Source organism: Athene noctua, chromosome 1 (genome assembly GCF_965140245.1).
Source record: "Athene noctua chromosome 1, bAthNoc1.hap1.1, whole genome shotgun sequence".
Classification (NCBI taxonomy): domain Eukaryota; kingdom Metazoa; phylum Chordata; class Aves; order Strigiformes; family Strigidae; genus Athene; species Athene noctua.
The window spans coordinates 255,426,069-255,442,693 of NC_134037.1; the positions used below are offsets into that span (position 1 = coordinate 255,426,069).

Below are 16,625 nucleotides of genomic sequence, written 5' to 3' on the forward strand. Positions count from 1 at the left end.
ACAATGCCTTGGCTGGCATTGTCTGGTTTGACTGGACTTGTTGTGAGGAAGGTTTCTTCAATGCATTTTTGAAGGATGGGGAGTTGCTGTGGAACTATAATCAGACAAAGTCTCCTCTTTCTTTCCCAACTGTAATATAAAAGACATCTGTGTCCTCTCTACTGCTTCCTGGTAGAATTCAACAGAGCAAAAAACTTCATCTCTGCATGACCAGAATTGTCCTACTGGCAGTGATAGAACTTCAAATAAAAATCCCCAACCTGATATATTTGGTATCACGGGAGAATGAAAAGAGTTCTGGCAAAGCTAAAAGGCTTTGTTTTCTGTACCAGTGTTCAGTAAACAGTGGTTTAGCTTGTTTGTGAGTTGCTTTTACAGATATAAGGAATGCTCTTGAGGAAGATCTGTGTTTTCTAGATAAGATGGTCGCAAACTGAACCTATGAGTTCTCTTCATCATGTGACAGTATCTAAAAGATTTGATGCCTATGGATGCGAATATACCTTTCCCTCTGATCCTGCTCACTAAAGAGATGGTGACACCTGAAACGATTAGTCCTATATTTTAAGGCCAGAAGGGACATTAATTTATGTGCTCTTGACATCTGTGATCCAACTGTAATTTCTTCATTAAGATCTCAAAATTGGCTCATTGACATAATCCTGTAGTTTTTAAATTTAGGTACTGTGCTTGCAAGAGTGTTAAACCTAGTAAAGGCTGAAGTTGCTGTTAAATGACCTCAGTTGCTGTTAGTATTTTTTTATCTTTGTTTTAGAAGAGAGATTGCTTGAATTCTTCTCTTATTAGGTTGCCAGAAGGAAAACCAGAAGGCTGCTAGATAAAAGTAAAACTTTCCATGTGACGTGTGGTGTTACAATATGCATCTTTTCAGGTAAGATCTTACTGTGCTGAGCAGCAGCTTGTGTGGGAAACACATTAAAGCAGTATTTTGTGGTTTTTCTTGTACGCTACATTTGGGGGTAGTCTTGCTCTGTTCTTCCCTTAAGTCGTGAATACTTTCTCAGATGTGTGTGGGTTTTGGTTTATTTTTCCTTTAAACACATGGGCTTGCATTCTAATGCTGAGCTTTTCCTTAGAATTCCAGTTTCTAAAAGGACAGGTATATGAGATCAGGTCAAAATTTGCCATTATAAGTGACTCGACAGTCACCTGAGGAATTTGAATGAAGAAGCAGAGTGCTACAGGCTTATCTGAAGGAGCAGTGGAGGCAAATACCCGTTTCACTGAAGAAGAAACATTCTTTAGTGGACACCTTTGAATGTTGTCCTCCAGCTGAAGGATTGCAGTACAGAAACGATTGCTGTAGTGTTAAAAAAAATCTTAAAATACATACAGCTTTCTGCCAGGAATATCTATAACCTGATTTACTTTAGAAAAATAATTCCTTAGTCCCTGATGCATCTCACGCAGGTGATGTGATTATGGCCTGGCATCTGGGTAGCTACTTCTCTTTACTCCAGGGGAACATCTACCTCTTGTTTATGGATCTCAGCTTTACTCTGTTTTTTTCAGTCTTGCATGTTGCTGCTCATCTGGTGAACGCTCTTAACTTCTCTGAGAACTACAATGAAGACTTTCTGTCACTAAATGCAGCGAACTATCGCGGTGAGGTGAGCTAGCTGTCCTAAATATATGAATATTTGTATATCCAGTTCCATTGTGTGATCCGTCTTGTGATCTATCCGGTGCTGCTGATTCTGTGCATTGAAAACTCACCATTGTGGATCGCTGTGGATTTTATTTCTTTCTCTGGACAAAGCAGGTATTAAGCACTTTGGTTAAGCCAGCAGGATTCAGATCTATCGGACTGTTAGGGGGAAAATGCTGTCATCACATCCTTTCACCTTGCACCCTGTTCTGCTTCTCTACAACGTGCTTTAACTTTTGGTCATCCCTGACTTGGTCAGGCAGTTGGGCTAGATGATTGTTGTAGGTCCAACTGAAATAGTCTAGTCTGTTCTATTCTGATTCTCTTTGTTCCTTGGGTGGGCCTGATTGAGACGCTTCTGCTGCTGTTTTGGAAAAATACTTTCTGCATTTGCAGTATTTGTTGTATAGTGATATGTGACATATACTGGGGATTTGAGATTGATTTTGCATTTTTAAACTGCAGCAGGAAATGTGATATATAAGCTAAGAGTAGAATTAGTTATCTGCATGAACTGTGCTGGAAGCTGATTTCTACTTGCATAATACTTTGCATGACTTCTCTGACTTGTGGTGTCGATCTCTTGAAGGCATACCACAGTCCTATCCCCTCCTCCAGGTGCTTGCTTGTGCAATTGGCGCTGGAGAGATGACTGCAGATTTTAGAAGTGAGACCAGAGTCCAAGACTCTTTCTTCTTTGGGCTACAATCAAGTTCTCTCTTGTTTATATTCATTCTAGTCTTAAGTCTGCATTTCTCTTCTACCAGCTTCACTAGGAAAGATTTAGAATGACCCTATCCCAGCTGCATCCTTTCCTGGAAAAGGGAGCTTGACTCAGCCCAGGCTCATAAGGACCAACAACCAAGGTCTTCCACTCCCTGGGTAAATGATCTAATCACAGAGCTATTCTGTGGCAGACAGACATGCCAACACCAACTATTGTGCTGAGGTTCTGGATTGAACTCAAGTGTCTGCATGTGTTAGGAGTGGTCTAATAGACAGCCTCATCAGGAACATTAGCAGGAGCTTGCCTTAGGCAAGAATGTGCCAGCGTGTGCATGGCATCCTGTACTAAGCAGCCTTAGGAATTTTGCAATAGAAGATGGAGATAATAATAAGTTTTTAGTAACTCTAGGACCAAAACCTCGTGGATTTTAGCTACTCTAGTAGCTCTTAAACAAGGTCAGGGAGAGAGATGCTTTTTTTTCCCTGGCCTGTATGAAAACTGCTTACTTGCCCTCACTGCATTGTACTTCAAGTTTGAAAAAAAGAGGTTTTTTTCTCTGCAGTGAAGACAAAACCTCATGAGATGTAGGGCTCGGGGGAAGTGAGGCAGTTTCCTGTGAGGTTGACATATCTCCTTTTCCTTTTCCATGTGGTAAAGGCAACAGGAACATCTGGGCTTGTATTGTGAACTCCTTTGTGTTCAGTCTTGCAGTGCTTCACCAGAGTCCACTGCAAATCTCTTGGTGATGTAACTGGCAGTAAAATGCTCACTGCTTGTCTTTCATTTAAATTCAAAATTTCTATATCTTCTGCTGCCTTCTGTCCTCCCAAAGGTATGAGGTAACTGAGTAAAAAGCTTTCAAAAAATAGCATTATCTGGATCTCAGTTTTTCATAACAGATCAGAATTGTCTTCATTGAGGGAATGCAGAGGCTGAAGGTTGAGTTTATGTTGAATTGCTGTCAGTGTAAACTGTTACCAAATATCAAATCCATTCCTACATCCAGATTTAGGGATTGTTTATGCCTTCAAGTGTGTGAGCTTTATGAGCTACTTATTATTATTATTATGACCTTATTCATAAAGATATAAAAATTTGTATGTTGATTTTTTTTTTTTTTTTTTTTGCCTGTCTTTTTCAGGACCCAAGGAAACTGCTTTTTGCTACTGGTAAGTCTGTTGCAAAACTGAACGAGAAAGTTTGCAGCTTCTCATCATTACTTTCCAGACAAAACATTTTTATCCTGTGTTCACGTGCTTCATTTGTTGTATCTCAGCTAGGTTGAGATGTGTTATTTGTGTTAATATAACCTGGGTTTGCTTATCCAATATCAGGAGGGAGGAGTTACATAAGCCCTGTAGTAGGATGAGCAGCATCTTCAAAGCTGTTGTACAGATGAGTCAGTGGAAAATCATCAGTTTCAAACAGAGATTCTGCATAATATTAAACCCCAATTCCTAAATGATCCAATTTCTAGAAAAAGAAACACAACAAAAGCGTTCTTCTTGCTTCAGCTGGTTTATTTAAGGGTTGGTTTGACTTCAGAGCCTTCAGAAATGTTACACAGGAATCAGGCTTCAGCACTCATAAAGAATAAATAAGCAAAGACATTTTTGTGCAGGAATTTAGAAGGGAGCAACATTTGTGTATGGAGGAGTAGGCACAAGCCTGAACTGTCATGCTTCACAGGCAGATAAAGGTCCTTTCTGAGGTCATCTCTCTTTCACTCTTATTTAGGTCAAGAGCAAACATCCCAATTTGGTACCTTTTAGGGCGAGGTCCAAAGTCTGGACAGCAATAAATGGGGTTTTGGACCTGTCAGTTCCAATACATTTATTAGAATTGGCAGCCTGTGGGAAAGGGCTTTCCAAAAAACCTAAGCAAGGTTTAGGTCAGCTGAGAGTGGAGGAAGTGAGAACATGAAATGAGAGAAATTGAGGTACAAGTTAACTGCTAACTGGAAATACTTTGGGTAACTGGTGTGGTTAGTGAATCAGTGGTGGAGGCTTTGAAAGAAAGTATCTAGAGGAGGGAGTTAAAGATGGGGAAGGAGAATCTGAAAAAGCAGCTACTGTTAAATATCTTAGATAAAGGAGAAGGACTTGGGGTGAAGAATGAGAATACAGGCCCCATCAAATATTGTCACAGCTCTGGGGACACCTTGAGACCTCTCTATCTGAGCTGAGGACCTGCACAGTGGAACTCCTTTTACCTTCTGACAGCCAGGAAGATACTGCGTTTTCAAAGTTTGAGCACATTATTGCAAGAAGTCAACTTAAATTTAAAATTTAGATCACACTCCATCCTAACAACTGGTAATTAACATTTATTATTTGTGCTGTGAAAGTGTCCAGACAGGGACCAAGATTTTGCTGCACTGGGAGCTGTATAAATATACAAAAAAATTGTCTCTTCTGAAGCAGTTCAGAATTAGATTTATTGGCTGATTTTTTTTTTATTTTTTTTTTAATACAGTGAAGAGAAGGAATAAGGAGTTGAAAGGATTTACAGTGTGATGGCTTTTCAGATCAGTCCAGGAAAGAACTACTTTGCTTAACGGTGTGAGGCTAGCTCTGGAAGGAGCAAGTATTCCAAGATTATAGTTAGTGGAGAAAAAGAGAGATAGGAAGGAGAGGAAACACTGAAAGTCCACCGATGAATTGGGGCAAGGCTGTGAGTGATTTAATGTTTGCGGTTTGATGGAGAATTGAAGAACTGGATGTAAAAGGTGACCTGTGGCTTGAGTGGCAATGTGGAAGCTGGATCAAGTCCTGTACTGCAACTGTAGTGGAAGTATTTGTGTCAGAGAGGAGATTGATTGCACACTGCATATCAAATTAGATTAAAAAAGAAAGAGGCAATGAAAAAAAATGCACATTTTTTTAATTGTAAAGGCTTTTAATTGTAAGCTTTACATGAAGGGGTAAAATTACATTCCCTGTGCAGTCCATGACAAAACTTCCGTAGGTTGTAGGACCAGAATTTTTCCTACACTTTGTAAAACTGAGGAGTGATATCTGACATACCAGACTTTGGGTAGTAGACTTTTCAACAAGTGAATATTGAGAAGTTGATAAAAAGATAAGATTTGAAATTGTCTCTTTATTGCTAAAGAGTCAAAAGTCACAATCAGTTATTAAAAAAATGAACTTGTTCTTAGCATTAGGATCCTGTAAAAGATCCTGGACCATGAAAATCTGTGGTTTTGCCATTTACATCCATGAAAGCTGGTTGAGGTGCTTATATTCTGACATTAAATAGCGCTTATTTAACTTTATGCTTGGTGATTGGCTTGACTGACTTTGTTTAAACCTAAACACGTGGCTTTTAGGGTGACCAGAGACTATGCTGAAAAAAATCATTCTTTGAAAAGCTGTAATGCTTCATGGATTTTAAGTTCTTAATTCTTAATTCAGATTCTTAAATCCTGGGGTGGCAATTTTGAAGATAAGGTGCTCAGAAAAAGTGGTAACTTTGGTTGGATTTTTCTAATCTGTCTTTAGGCTGATTGCTTACTATACTTTATGGGTGGGAATCTACTTTAGGATGAGATTAATCATGCTATAGAAATACTTGTTTCTCTCAATTGACTTAAAAAAGAGCTGAGGATAGACTAGTTCCAATATGAGCCTGCATTTGAGCAGATGAGTCCAATCCTTAATGTTTTTAACCTTTCCTTCTCAAATGCTGGCTGTAGATCACTATCACAGACCTTGCTCTATGGGCAACAATTTCAAGCATGATACAATGCCATGGAGAGTAATTTCAGACTCTTACTCATTCCAGGATGAAATGGGTTGGCAAACAATTGTAGTGACAGCTTGCATAGAAATTGATTTGCTTGAAATTCTGTCCTTGACCAGGTTTTTAATTGTTGTGTTCGACAGAATTTAGGCTTTAGAATAACAAAAGAGATATAGAAACTTGTAGAGTCACTCAAACAAATAGGCAGGATTTGTTCTTGGTTACCTGCTTAGAGACAAATGTTGTGAGCAAAAGATGACAGGAGCAAAGACTAATGAGAAATCAGTGGTGCATGGTGACATGAAAGGAAAAGGGCAGTTTTCTCTAGGAAGGTTGGAGATAACACAGCTCTTCTTTCCTATCTAGTTTGATACATGAGTTGTCTTTAAGAGATAAATACATGCAAGAGTTTGATTGAATCATGATTTGTATGTCTAATAACTTCCGCTTTCTTAAAAGGTCATAGGACACAAGTATACCTCTTCACAGTTCAAATGTAAGTTATCTTATGCCTCTTAGTTCCAGGTCTGACTGGAGTCATTATGGTGTTGGTACTATTCCTAATGTGTACAGCTTCTACGTATGCCATCAGGTAAGACATAATCTGATCATTATGCTGAAAATGCCATTTGAGTAATCATATTCTCACACTGATTAGAGGGATTGAAGAGTAAATGCAATATGAGGCAAGAAGTATTTAAATGAGTATTAAAAATACCAGTTTTCTTGCCCTATTTGGTTTTTTACTAGCTTGCAGTTAAATTAGCACAGTGAAGTTTTCTATTCAAAAAATTACAAAACCTGATTAAATTGCCTTCAGAGAAAAATACTGTTTGAGAAATGTGCTCAGTTAAAAATCTAGACCCTTAAAAATTCAAATAATTTTTTTTTCCTGTTTGTCCACGGAGGCAGTAAACTAAGCATATGGAAAGTTCTGTCCAATGCATAAATTAAGTCCACTGGAAGTAAAATAAGATGATATCTTTATCTTAATTATTTTCACCAATTAAAATGTAACAGCAAACTGGAAAAAAAACCAACAATGGAAAAACACAGCAATAAAGCAAACTGAAACAGGATTGTGCTACTTAAATAAAATGATGCTTTTTTTTTTAAAGCTTTGCTTCTGGTTGTCAGATATATGCCTTGTAATGTCGATTATAACTTTGAAACAGCAATGCAGTATTGACTCAGAATAGCTGCTGGGATTTCTAAAAGTTTGGGCCTCCAATGGGCTTACATTCTGCACCAGCATTACTGAACACATATTAGAGCACATTTGAGTGATTGTACGGTACCTTGGAGGATTTAGCCCAGCGTTGTAGTCTTTTTAAGGCTTGGATTCTGCAGTTGAAGCATATAAAAAAACCCCTTGATTTTTATAACAGTCTCTGGTGAATTCAAAGGCCGATTATGTAAATACATCATCTCAATTCAGCAAACTCTGAAGGATATTTAAATTCCGTATCTTCGAACATTAATGGTGTTTTCACTGATGTGAGCTAGATATGTGGTTTTGCACTTTGAACTAATCTGTCTTCCCTGAGTAGCAATGTTATCAGGTGCTGATTCAAGAAAATAGTTCAGTAAATACTTGTGCAATTTTGTAGACAAAGATACTTCCAGGGTTGAAACCTTTGTGAGGCGCTGAGGCGCTGCAGGCTACAGATGTGAAGGGTAAGACTGCTGCACAAGATATCAGACATGGCTGCACATTACATAGTCCACACAGATGGCTCTACTTGCAAAGGAAAACCAGTTTGGGGAAGATAGAAAAATAAAACAATTGCTTCACTTTGCAGCAGTGAGCCAGAGCAAATTCCTGTTTTCTCCAAGGCTGTGATAAATTAGAAAAAAAAGAACGATGTTTATTAATGATTGGGAAATTTATGAAAATATGTGTAGTTACAATCATATTCTTGGAAATAATAATTTTGTGTTTCATGCAACAAAGGTTTCCATCTTTTGAAGTTACACACTTATTTCCTTCTTCAGTTACTGTTAGTGCAAGTGCTTTCCTGTCTTTCTGCCATCTAGCCAGCAGAACCAAAGCCCTTAAGAGTTCATCTGCATCTCCTGTTACTCTAGCAATAATTCTTATTTAGATATTTTATTCTGGCTTCTCCCTCTGGCATATGGTTCAAGCTTGTCTTTATATTGTGTTTTCCGAAGGAAACAAGCTTCCCTGTGCATCTTTCTGTCCCTTCTCAGTCTCTTTTCCCCTGTGGATTCTCACATGCCTTATGATGGCTAAGCTCATGCTATAGTCTTAGAAAATGAATTGTAAATATTCACTGCCTATAAAAAACTGAGCTTTTTAAAAAGTATTTCAGAGGCTATTATATTCTCTTGGATGCCAGCCCTAATCCACTCTTGCACACTGACCCGCTTAATCATTTCTTCTTTTGTACGTTCTTCCTGAAATTTTTCTATGCATGATTATCCTGATATTTTTGTGCCTTTACTTGTTTAGTAAACTCTATGAATAAGTATTGGGAGGATTGAATTAGCTGCTGATATTTTAGAAGGGGAAAGTGAGTACTGTTTGAAAAAATGTCTAAATTTTTTGCTGTGTCATACCTGAGAATTAGACCAACATATTTTTTTTTAGTGGTTGTTTGTTAGAAGGGATATGAAATTATGAGAAAATACAATAAATGCTGACATTTCTGGTAACTTTCAAATTAATGCTGTTTGAGAGTATTTCCATTGAACTCAATTACTAGTGACTTTGGAAATCATATATTTAAAGGAACATTGAAATATAAGTTGCTCTAATGCCATCTTTTTTTGTAACCAAATATTACAGTCTTCAATTTCATCTTCTAAACTACCACATATATCTTCCTTTTCAAAACTATAGCTGTAACAAGGTTAAAAATATTTTTTGAAGACTGCTGCTTACCATGTCCCTTGAAAGCATAGCAATCTCCCCTTACATTTCTCAGTACGTTAACTCTTGCAAGTCTTTCCCTTCGAAATTCTGAAGTAGGTTAACCAAAATTAAACCAAAATATTCAACTTGATCTCAAATTTTCAGGACTTTGTGTTCCTAAGAAGTGCATTCATTCTGTGAATAATGTATATTTTAAGGCCCAAGAATAATAATTGTTCTGAATAATGTTCTAAATGTAATAAATGTTCTGAAGAACTATAAAAATATGTGTAGCAGTAGGAAAATTAATGAGTATATTAGAATATTGTATGTATCTGTAGGATACACAGTTTAAGAAAGCTAGAAGTAAGAAATCTATATTTATTAAAATGTTTGAAAATGTGCTTCATGGCAAGAGGTTGAAGGATCTCCATTCCTTTAGTTTAAGGAGGCAAATTTGAGAGGATCTGATTACATTTAGGGGAACTTGATACATGTGAGGAGCCAGGATTTTATAGTAGAGGTATCTGCAGGAATGCTGGACGAAGAATAAAATGCTCAAATGGCAGGAACCTGACATTTCAGCATATTCAGACAAGAATTGTATGGTAATTTTAATCAATAATAATAATTAGCTGTTGAAAACAATGCGTCAGAAGCAGGGATTGACTTTCCATCCCTGAAATTTTGGAAAAATTGGCACATTCTGTAAAAAGTGCTCAAGATCCAATAAAAATGAATTCTGTGTGCAGCTTTTGGTATTGTAGCAAGATACAAAATTAAACCTGAGCTCCAAGATCTGTTTCAGGTCTTGGGGTAAATGTTATTCTCTTTGTGCCTTCCCATTGTGCTTCCACTTCCTACACCATCATCCTTTATTTTCATCTTACTGATGTTCACTCCCACAATTCCTTAAGATACTGATGAGTGACTGCATGGAAATGCTTACCAGGGTGTGGGTAGTTAGAAGTGGTTTGAGCAGCCTCAAGGAGGAAAAAGTGTTTATGTGGTGCTGAATGGAGGAAGGTTGGCAGGGTGAAAGAGGGGTTTCAGGGCCCCTTGCTGTTTCTGGGTTCCTTAGAATTGCCCTTGCTTGGATTTTATTTTTGTGGCCCTCAGATTATTGCAATTACTTGTTTCCTTTCTCAAGACAGAAAAATAAGTCCTGTACTGACAGAAAAAACCACAGTATATATTTCAGACATATTGAAGCAAGGGTAGTTAGCTGTTTATGTAAAAGGTCATAGGAGGGAAAAAAAATCTGAAAAAAAATTAGTTATGTCAGAGGAGTAGCTTCTTAAACTATGTTCTCAGAGTTAGGATTGCTTTATATTGAATAATTGTCTTGGCTTATGAAGGGGCTAGGTTTTTTTGGTTTTGGAAGGGGCTCTCCTACCATGCTGTGTAGTGTGAGAGGTGTGTTTGTGTGCTATGAAGTAGAATATTTTCTTAACCATTTGGTTGTTGTTTGGTGACTATTCTACTCAAGAAAAAACAAACAAACTTAACAGAAAACAGTTCCAGATGGGTATTTTCTTTGGTCTTAGTTCTTTTTACATTACCTAAGGAATTATTGATGAAAGGGAGTGAGTCCTCTTTCGCCGTCACGTCTCCTGATCTTAACAGTCATAATGTTCTTCTTGTTCCTCCCAAGACCATCAGTCCTAGAGCCCTGCTCTATGTGGCCTCCTGCCCCAAAACATTGTCTTACCTGTCCTCATGTTGCCTCCTTGCTCTAGTTCCCTTTCCTCCAATATCTCCTTCCACTCCATACCTTCACAAGTTTCTGTTTCCTTTCCCACTAGCCCTGCTGCTGCTGTCTATGCTGCCTGTTTCTGTGTTGTATCAGTAGTGACATATTATACACCTGTATTGGGGCAGGGAGAACACAAGGAGGCACTCACTGTAAAGAGGTTGAGTTTTGAGTCTGGAGAACTAAGTAGAACTTTTAAAAGCAGTGAAGTCTCCTGACTTAGGAATTATTCTTCAGCTGGCTCTGTACATCTATGTCCTTTATCTCTCTTTCTCAGCTTTTTACTTCTGTGCTAGTCACCTGTTCTTCTCAACACTTAATTGCTTGCAAGTACAGTGTGCCTGTAGGAATACATGCTGCACTTTGACTGTTCTACGTGACTACATGGTGTATAATGATGTCCTCTGTGCACAGATCTGCTTTTAATTCGCAGTGATTCCATCTGAGTGAAACAGCATTGAAACATGGTTTATTCTTTTCAGGGTTTCAAACTATGACATCTTCTGGTATACACACAACCTTTTCTTTGTCTTCTATATGCTGCTGATGCTGCATGTTTCTGGGTAAGTAAACGGAAAATGCCATCCCTTTTTCTGAAGCACAACTAGAAGGAGCAGTTCCCTTGATTGCTGCCTTTCCCAAGCTCACTTGTGCACAGTGGGCCAACTTCTTGACAAGATGCTATCCTTTTCCATTTTTCTACAGGTGTTTGTTTAAATAAAGTTCAGACTGTAGCTTGGAGAATTGTGTATTACTACAGCCAGATAGCACAAACTTCTTCACTTTCAAGTTTATTTGTTGTCCATTTTACCAGTTTCTAGTGGTAAATCAGGAAAGCATTATTTTTTCTTTTCTGCCTCCTCTTGCCTGGCTTCTGACAGGAGAACATGAAGCAAAGATGCTTATCCGTTCTCTTTCCTCTCTACCTTCAATTTTGACTCCTAAGGAGAGGGGAGGAACGGCCTCTCCCTAATTATCTCTTTCTCATTGCTATGGTATGAAATGTGCTAGTTTTTTCTTCTTGTTTTCACAAACATCAGACCAGTGTTCGTGTGCCATGAAGCTGATGGTCAGTTCTCTATCAGGCACAAATAAACCCAGCACTACTGCAAACAAAGCAGCTTGCACAAGTTATGCTGTGTGAAAATCTGGGCCATTAACATCTCTAAGTTTCCTTTGTGGTTGTAGGTGCAGAGATTGGTATAAGGGAAGGGAAGCTGATTTTTGAACGAGGTTTATTTCTCCATGTCATTAAACATCTACTGAACCACAAGGTGCTGGAATGTCTGTGCAACACTGAGCACCGCTGCTTAAAGTAAACATGAAAGGTAATTAGGCCTAGCAAGATCATGGTAGGAATATGTTGTTGAACAAAACAAACGCAGCTTGAGATCTGGTGAATTGAAATAATGAGTTCAAAACAATTGAAACTCCTGGACACAATTCCAGTTCTCTATGTTCATTTTTTTGTTGTTTTGGGTTGTGGTTTTTTTTTTCTTTGGCATAGCTCTTCTTAGCTGGGGAAGATGGATCTAACCTGTCTTCCCCATCCTGGGGCAGCATGAACTTTTGCTAAATTATTCTTGACAGGTGTTTGTCTAACTTGAAAACATCTGGTGACTGAGATCCTCTAACTCCCTAGGCAATCTGTTCCAGTGATTGCCTTTGGAGTATTTTTCACATCGAGTTTAATTCATCTTCGTCACTGTATTGTCCTTTGCCCATTGTATTCTGAACCACGTTGCCACTTCATGAAGAAAGAAGTCTAGTTGGAGATATTTGCAAACCAAGGCTGCAGTAATACACTAAGCATTAAACAGGCATCTTCTTGTACAAGCCTCTTTAGTATTGAATCGGAAAGTTGCACAGTGCAAATCTAAAAGAACTGAGTGTCAATTAAAAGTGTGAGAAGAATGAGTCATGAAGAGTGGGAGTCAGTTCAAGTTTAAGATGCCTAAATGTAGGTCTCTACATGTTTTCTAAGTGTCTTTCTTCCATTATAGGCTAATGAGTTCTAATAAATACAGTCAATAGAGCCTGAAGGATGCTTCAACTAACCTGCTGGCTACAAAGATCTATATTCAAGTGGGCTGGATTAATTTCTGGGCTCCATGGGTGATATTGATCAGAAGATCTGTTCTGAGAATAAAGGAAACTTAGATTCCCTCATTTAGGTGCCCAAATGACTCCTGCATGATATGTCTTAAGAGATTTGCAGATGCATGGCCAATTACTCTACATAGCAAGACATCTCCTGTTGCTGAACTGTGCAGGCAGATTGGGTGAGGATTTACCTGTCCGGGAAGTCTCTCCTTTTCAATATTTCCACAGTACTCCTGGATTCTTGTTTTGTTTCAAAATATTATGGGTCTGTTCTTATAGTATCCTCTTCTTCAGGGCAGCAAAACACCTCTCAGTAGTATATAAAGTAGTATGATTCATCTGTCATATGTTATTTGTTTGTTTTTTCATCCCTACCCTAAGGGAGAGGAGAATCTTTCAGGGAATTATCCTTAAAGATTTCCATTGCTCTTGTACTTCTTGCAGCGTGACTTTCAAATATTTTAGTGGCTTAAGGCTTAGTGCATATCTACATTAGTTTATCTATATTTTAGGCCTGTATAGCAACAACAAAAAATAGTTTATGTAAAACAAAAGCTTGATGTTTCTAGTATCTAGAGCTGATCCAAATTTGGTATTACTGTGGAATTAAATGGGTTATGCTGGTTCACAGGAGCTGAGAATAAGGCCTTTGTGCTGTCACTAGAGTTATCCAAGGATTTATCTTCCAAAGGGTGAAAATTCTTAAGATTCCACCCACACATTGACCTTTAGCAGACCCTTCACCTTGAGCTGAGCAGCAGAAGATGGATGAGAAGATAGAAGCAGTGCAATTCCCTGTAGAAAGACTTAGAACCATTGACCTGTAGTTTATCATAAAAATCTCAAGAAACAGTGATATATATTTTCCAGCTCTAGCCAAAAGTTAATTTTGTCTATTTGGTTTGGCAAATGGGACAGAGGTTGATGTATGCCCATGCAGATCCTGCATGCTGTGTTCCTCAGCCTGTTGGACACGTTCACATGACCTACCCTTTTTGTCTTTCCCTTTTTTGTTTGCTGAAGTTGTCTGTCTCCTACTCACTGCCATCCACACTGATTTTTTTAATGTATTCAAGTGTTGCACCAAATAAATACTTAAGGATATATCTTATGTTTCTTGAGAGTTGTGTAGAATTCATCTTCCTGGGAACTGATCTTGGGTGTGTAACTTGCCTTTCTTTGACAGCTTCAGAAATGGGAGTCATTGCAGCTGCTGTTAACAGGCAGCTTTGTCATCCCAGTTTGCCACTCTGTTAGCATGTTTGTAATAGTTTAAACAAACTAGAGATCACTGGAGGGGATGCTCATGTTTGCAGTTCAGCTATTCATGCCTCAAGGAAAACTTTGCATCCTCTTTTGGGATGTTTTGAGAACAGAGAAGCGGTGGGAGCAGCTGGCAGGCATGCACACAAGGTTGATTGGAAAAATATCACATGTGCTGTGACTTCCAGCTAAATCCATGAGGCACCATCATATTTATGGAGCAGGGAACTAGCATAATGTTAGGGGTATCTGTCACTTTGCAAATATGCGATGACCAACAGTGATGCCAGATGCAAGCGATAGGCATGATCAGGCAATAAATACAGACAGAAGCATGGGTATAGGCACACAAACGCTTCCCAAGTGATTCTCCCAGGGTGGATGTGGAGTTTAGAGCGAGCAGGTTTAACTTCCAAGCTGTACGTTATTCACTGGACCATGCAAGAAGCTTGTTACTTGCTGTCAGGACTGCGTTTCAGAAGGGAAGGTTGCCAGTAGCCTGTCGGAGCCCATTTAAATTGGGAATATTGCAGATGTCCTACTTCTCTCTCTTCTTGTGAATTAAAGTCTGTCGCTGCTGCTGCGCGTGTACACTGGGGAGGGGAGGGGGGAACATATGTCCTTATGTTTGTGTACTTGAGATGAGCCTTCATTGCATGGCTCAGAGGTTACGTCTCACCAGACTCTGTGTCAGTGTGCCTTATTTCCCACCCAGCACCATCCTATACAAATGTCATTTAGCTAGCCCCTTTTATTTTTTTTTTCTTTAAGTTTTCTGCCTTGTGGTTTTACTGTCATCAAATCCGGGCTTGGACACAAGTAGTACTTCCAAAAAATATTATTACTAGTATTATCAGTTCTTCCCCATTTTCCATCATTCGTTAATGTGTTGAGATATCCCAGAGTGTCTCAGGTTTCCACTTCTTTCTTCATAGCTTCTAGCTGCAGCTGCAAAGTTTTCACTTCATTTTACTATAAATTTAACATTAGCTTAAAATTCAAGCATGGACCCCACAAAATAATTTGCAGGAAAGGTTCCTTGGCTATCATGCAGGACTTTCTTTTTTCCTCTATCTATTTGACAAGATGATATACCTATCTATTTAACAAGATGATATAAAGGAGCAAATTATACCATTGTGTGCAAACCTGATAAACACCAAGTAGTGGGAACATTCTCACAGTTCATGATTTGGCAACTTAGGCCACTTCTGCTACAGACTGCCTTAGAAAACAGTAAGTTACATTACTTACTGACTATAGGGAGGCTGAGTGAAAAAGCCTGGGTGTGATTGAACTGGAGAGATAATTATTTAATTTTTTTCAAGGCTCCCACACTATCTTCCCCCTTTCAAGCGGTATTAAGCTTGAGGCTGTTCAGTGGGGGAGTGCCAAGTGAGCTGGAAAAGTTAAACCTTGCCTCTAGTGACAGAGGGCTCTGTTGTTGCAAAGCTTCGATCTCATTGAAAGTCCTGAAAGCAAACAAAATTAAAATTCTTGCTGAAGATGAGCCTTGTGACTGCTTTCTAAAACTCTCTTCACATTAAGATAAGTTGCTTGCTTTTGACTGCTACTTCAGTGTCTTTTCTATTTTTATTTCCCTGTAGGGGTGTACTCAAGTACCAGACCAACTTAGAGGAACACCCTCCTGGTTGCTTTAATCCTAACAAAACACTCCGACAGAATATGATGGTGCCAAAGGCTTTTGAAGAGCCATTTCCTGACTATACTACTGAGCCTTTCCCAGAGGACTTACCAGTACCAGAACCCTTTGTACAAAATAACTTTATGAGAATTTGTTCCGAGGAACCCAAGTTCCAGTCACACTTCCCAGAGGTCTGTATGATCCGACGTTTCAGGTATTACAAACCATGCCAAGTCTTTCAGTCAGCCATAACCACTAATTATTGCTTTTCCAGACCAGATGTTTTAATAATGGAAAATATTATTAAAACCTTTTCAGGCATTCAAAGATTTGGTGGGGAAAAAACAATCTGTATTAAACCTTGAACTGCATTACAATGTGCTGCATAGAATAGGGTGGAAAAATGTCGAGAGATTGGCTGTAATGTTCTTTTTTGTACGACACAGTAAGAGATGTATTAGTCTTGCTATAAATGTGACTTTAAATTGCAGCATAGCACTTCAGAGCAAACATTTATTTAATGTATTCATAAGGTCCCTTTGTAAGCATTGTGTGGCAGTAGTTAATTGAAATAATCAAACTCCATTTGTTCTCTTTTTTACCATGCGGATGGAAGTCCTAATACTCATTTCTGTGTTGCAGTTGGTTGTGGTTTGGCTTTGTATAGCCTGTTGTTTGCAGACAGGCTTGTTTTATATGTGGCATGGGTAAATGACTATGATGACAGTGGGGATAGAAAAGCCTTTTCTTCTTCTGTTTTCCGTTTGCCTTTTGTTTCCTTATGTTTTGTGGCAGCAGTTTTTCCTTCATGCAAATTTTCTCTTTTCTTTTGAGAAAAGAGGAGCT

The 16,625-nt window shown here is 38.5% G+C and overlaps 1 protein-coding gene across 2 annotated transcripts in view; it reads left to right on the top strand.

Moving 5' to 3' along the window:
* Positions 1-16,625, top strand: part of NOX4 (NADPH oxidase 4) — a 108,006-nt gene that overhangs the window by 12,822 nt on the left and 78,559 nt on the right. For both annotated transcript variants that reach the window (XM_074932587.1, XM_074932594.1), the window contains exons 4-9: positions 808-892; positions 1,534-1,631; positions 3,538-3,565; positions 6,660-6,732; positions 11,251-11,331; positions 15,742-15,970. In XM_074932587.1, the coding sequence (XP_074788688.1) occupies positions 808-892; positions 1,534-1,631; positions 3,538-3,565; positions 6,660-6,732; positions 11,251-11,331; positions 15,742-15,970 (594 nt within the window). The remainder of the gene's footprint in view (positions 1-807; positions 893-1,533; positions 1,632-3,537; positions 3,566-6,659; positions 6,733-11,250; positions 11,332-15,741; positions 15,971-16,625) is intronic.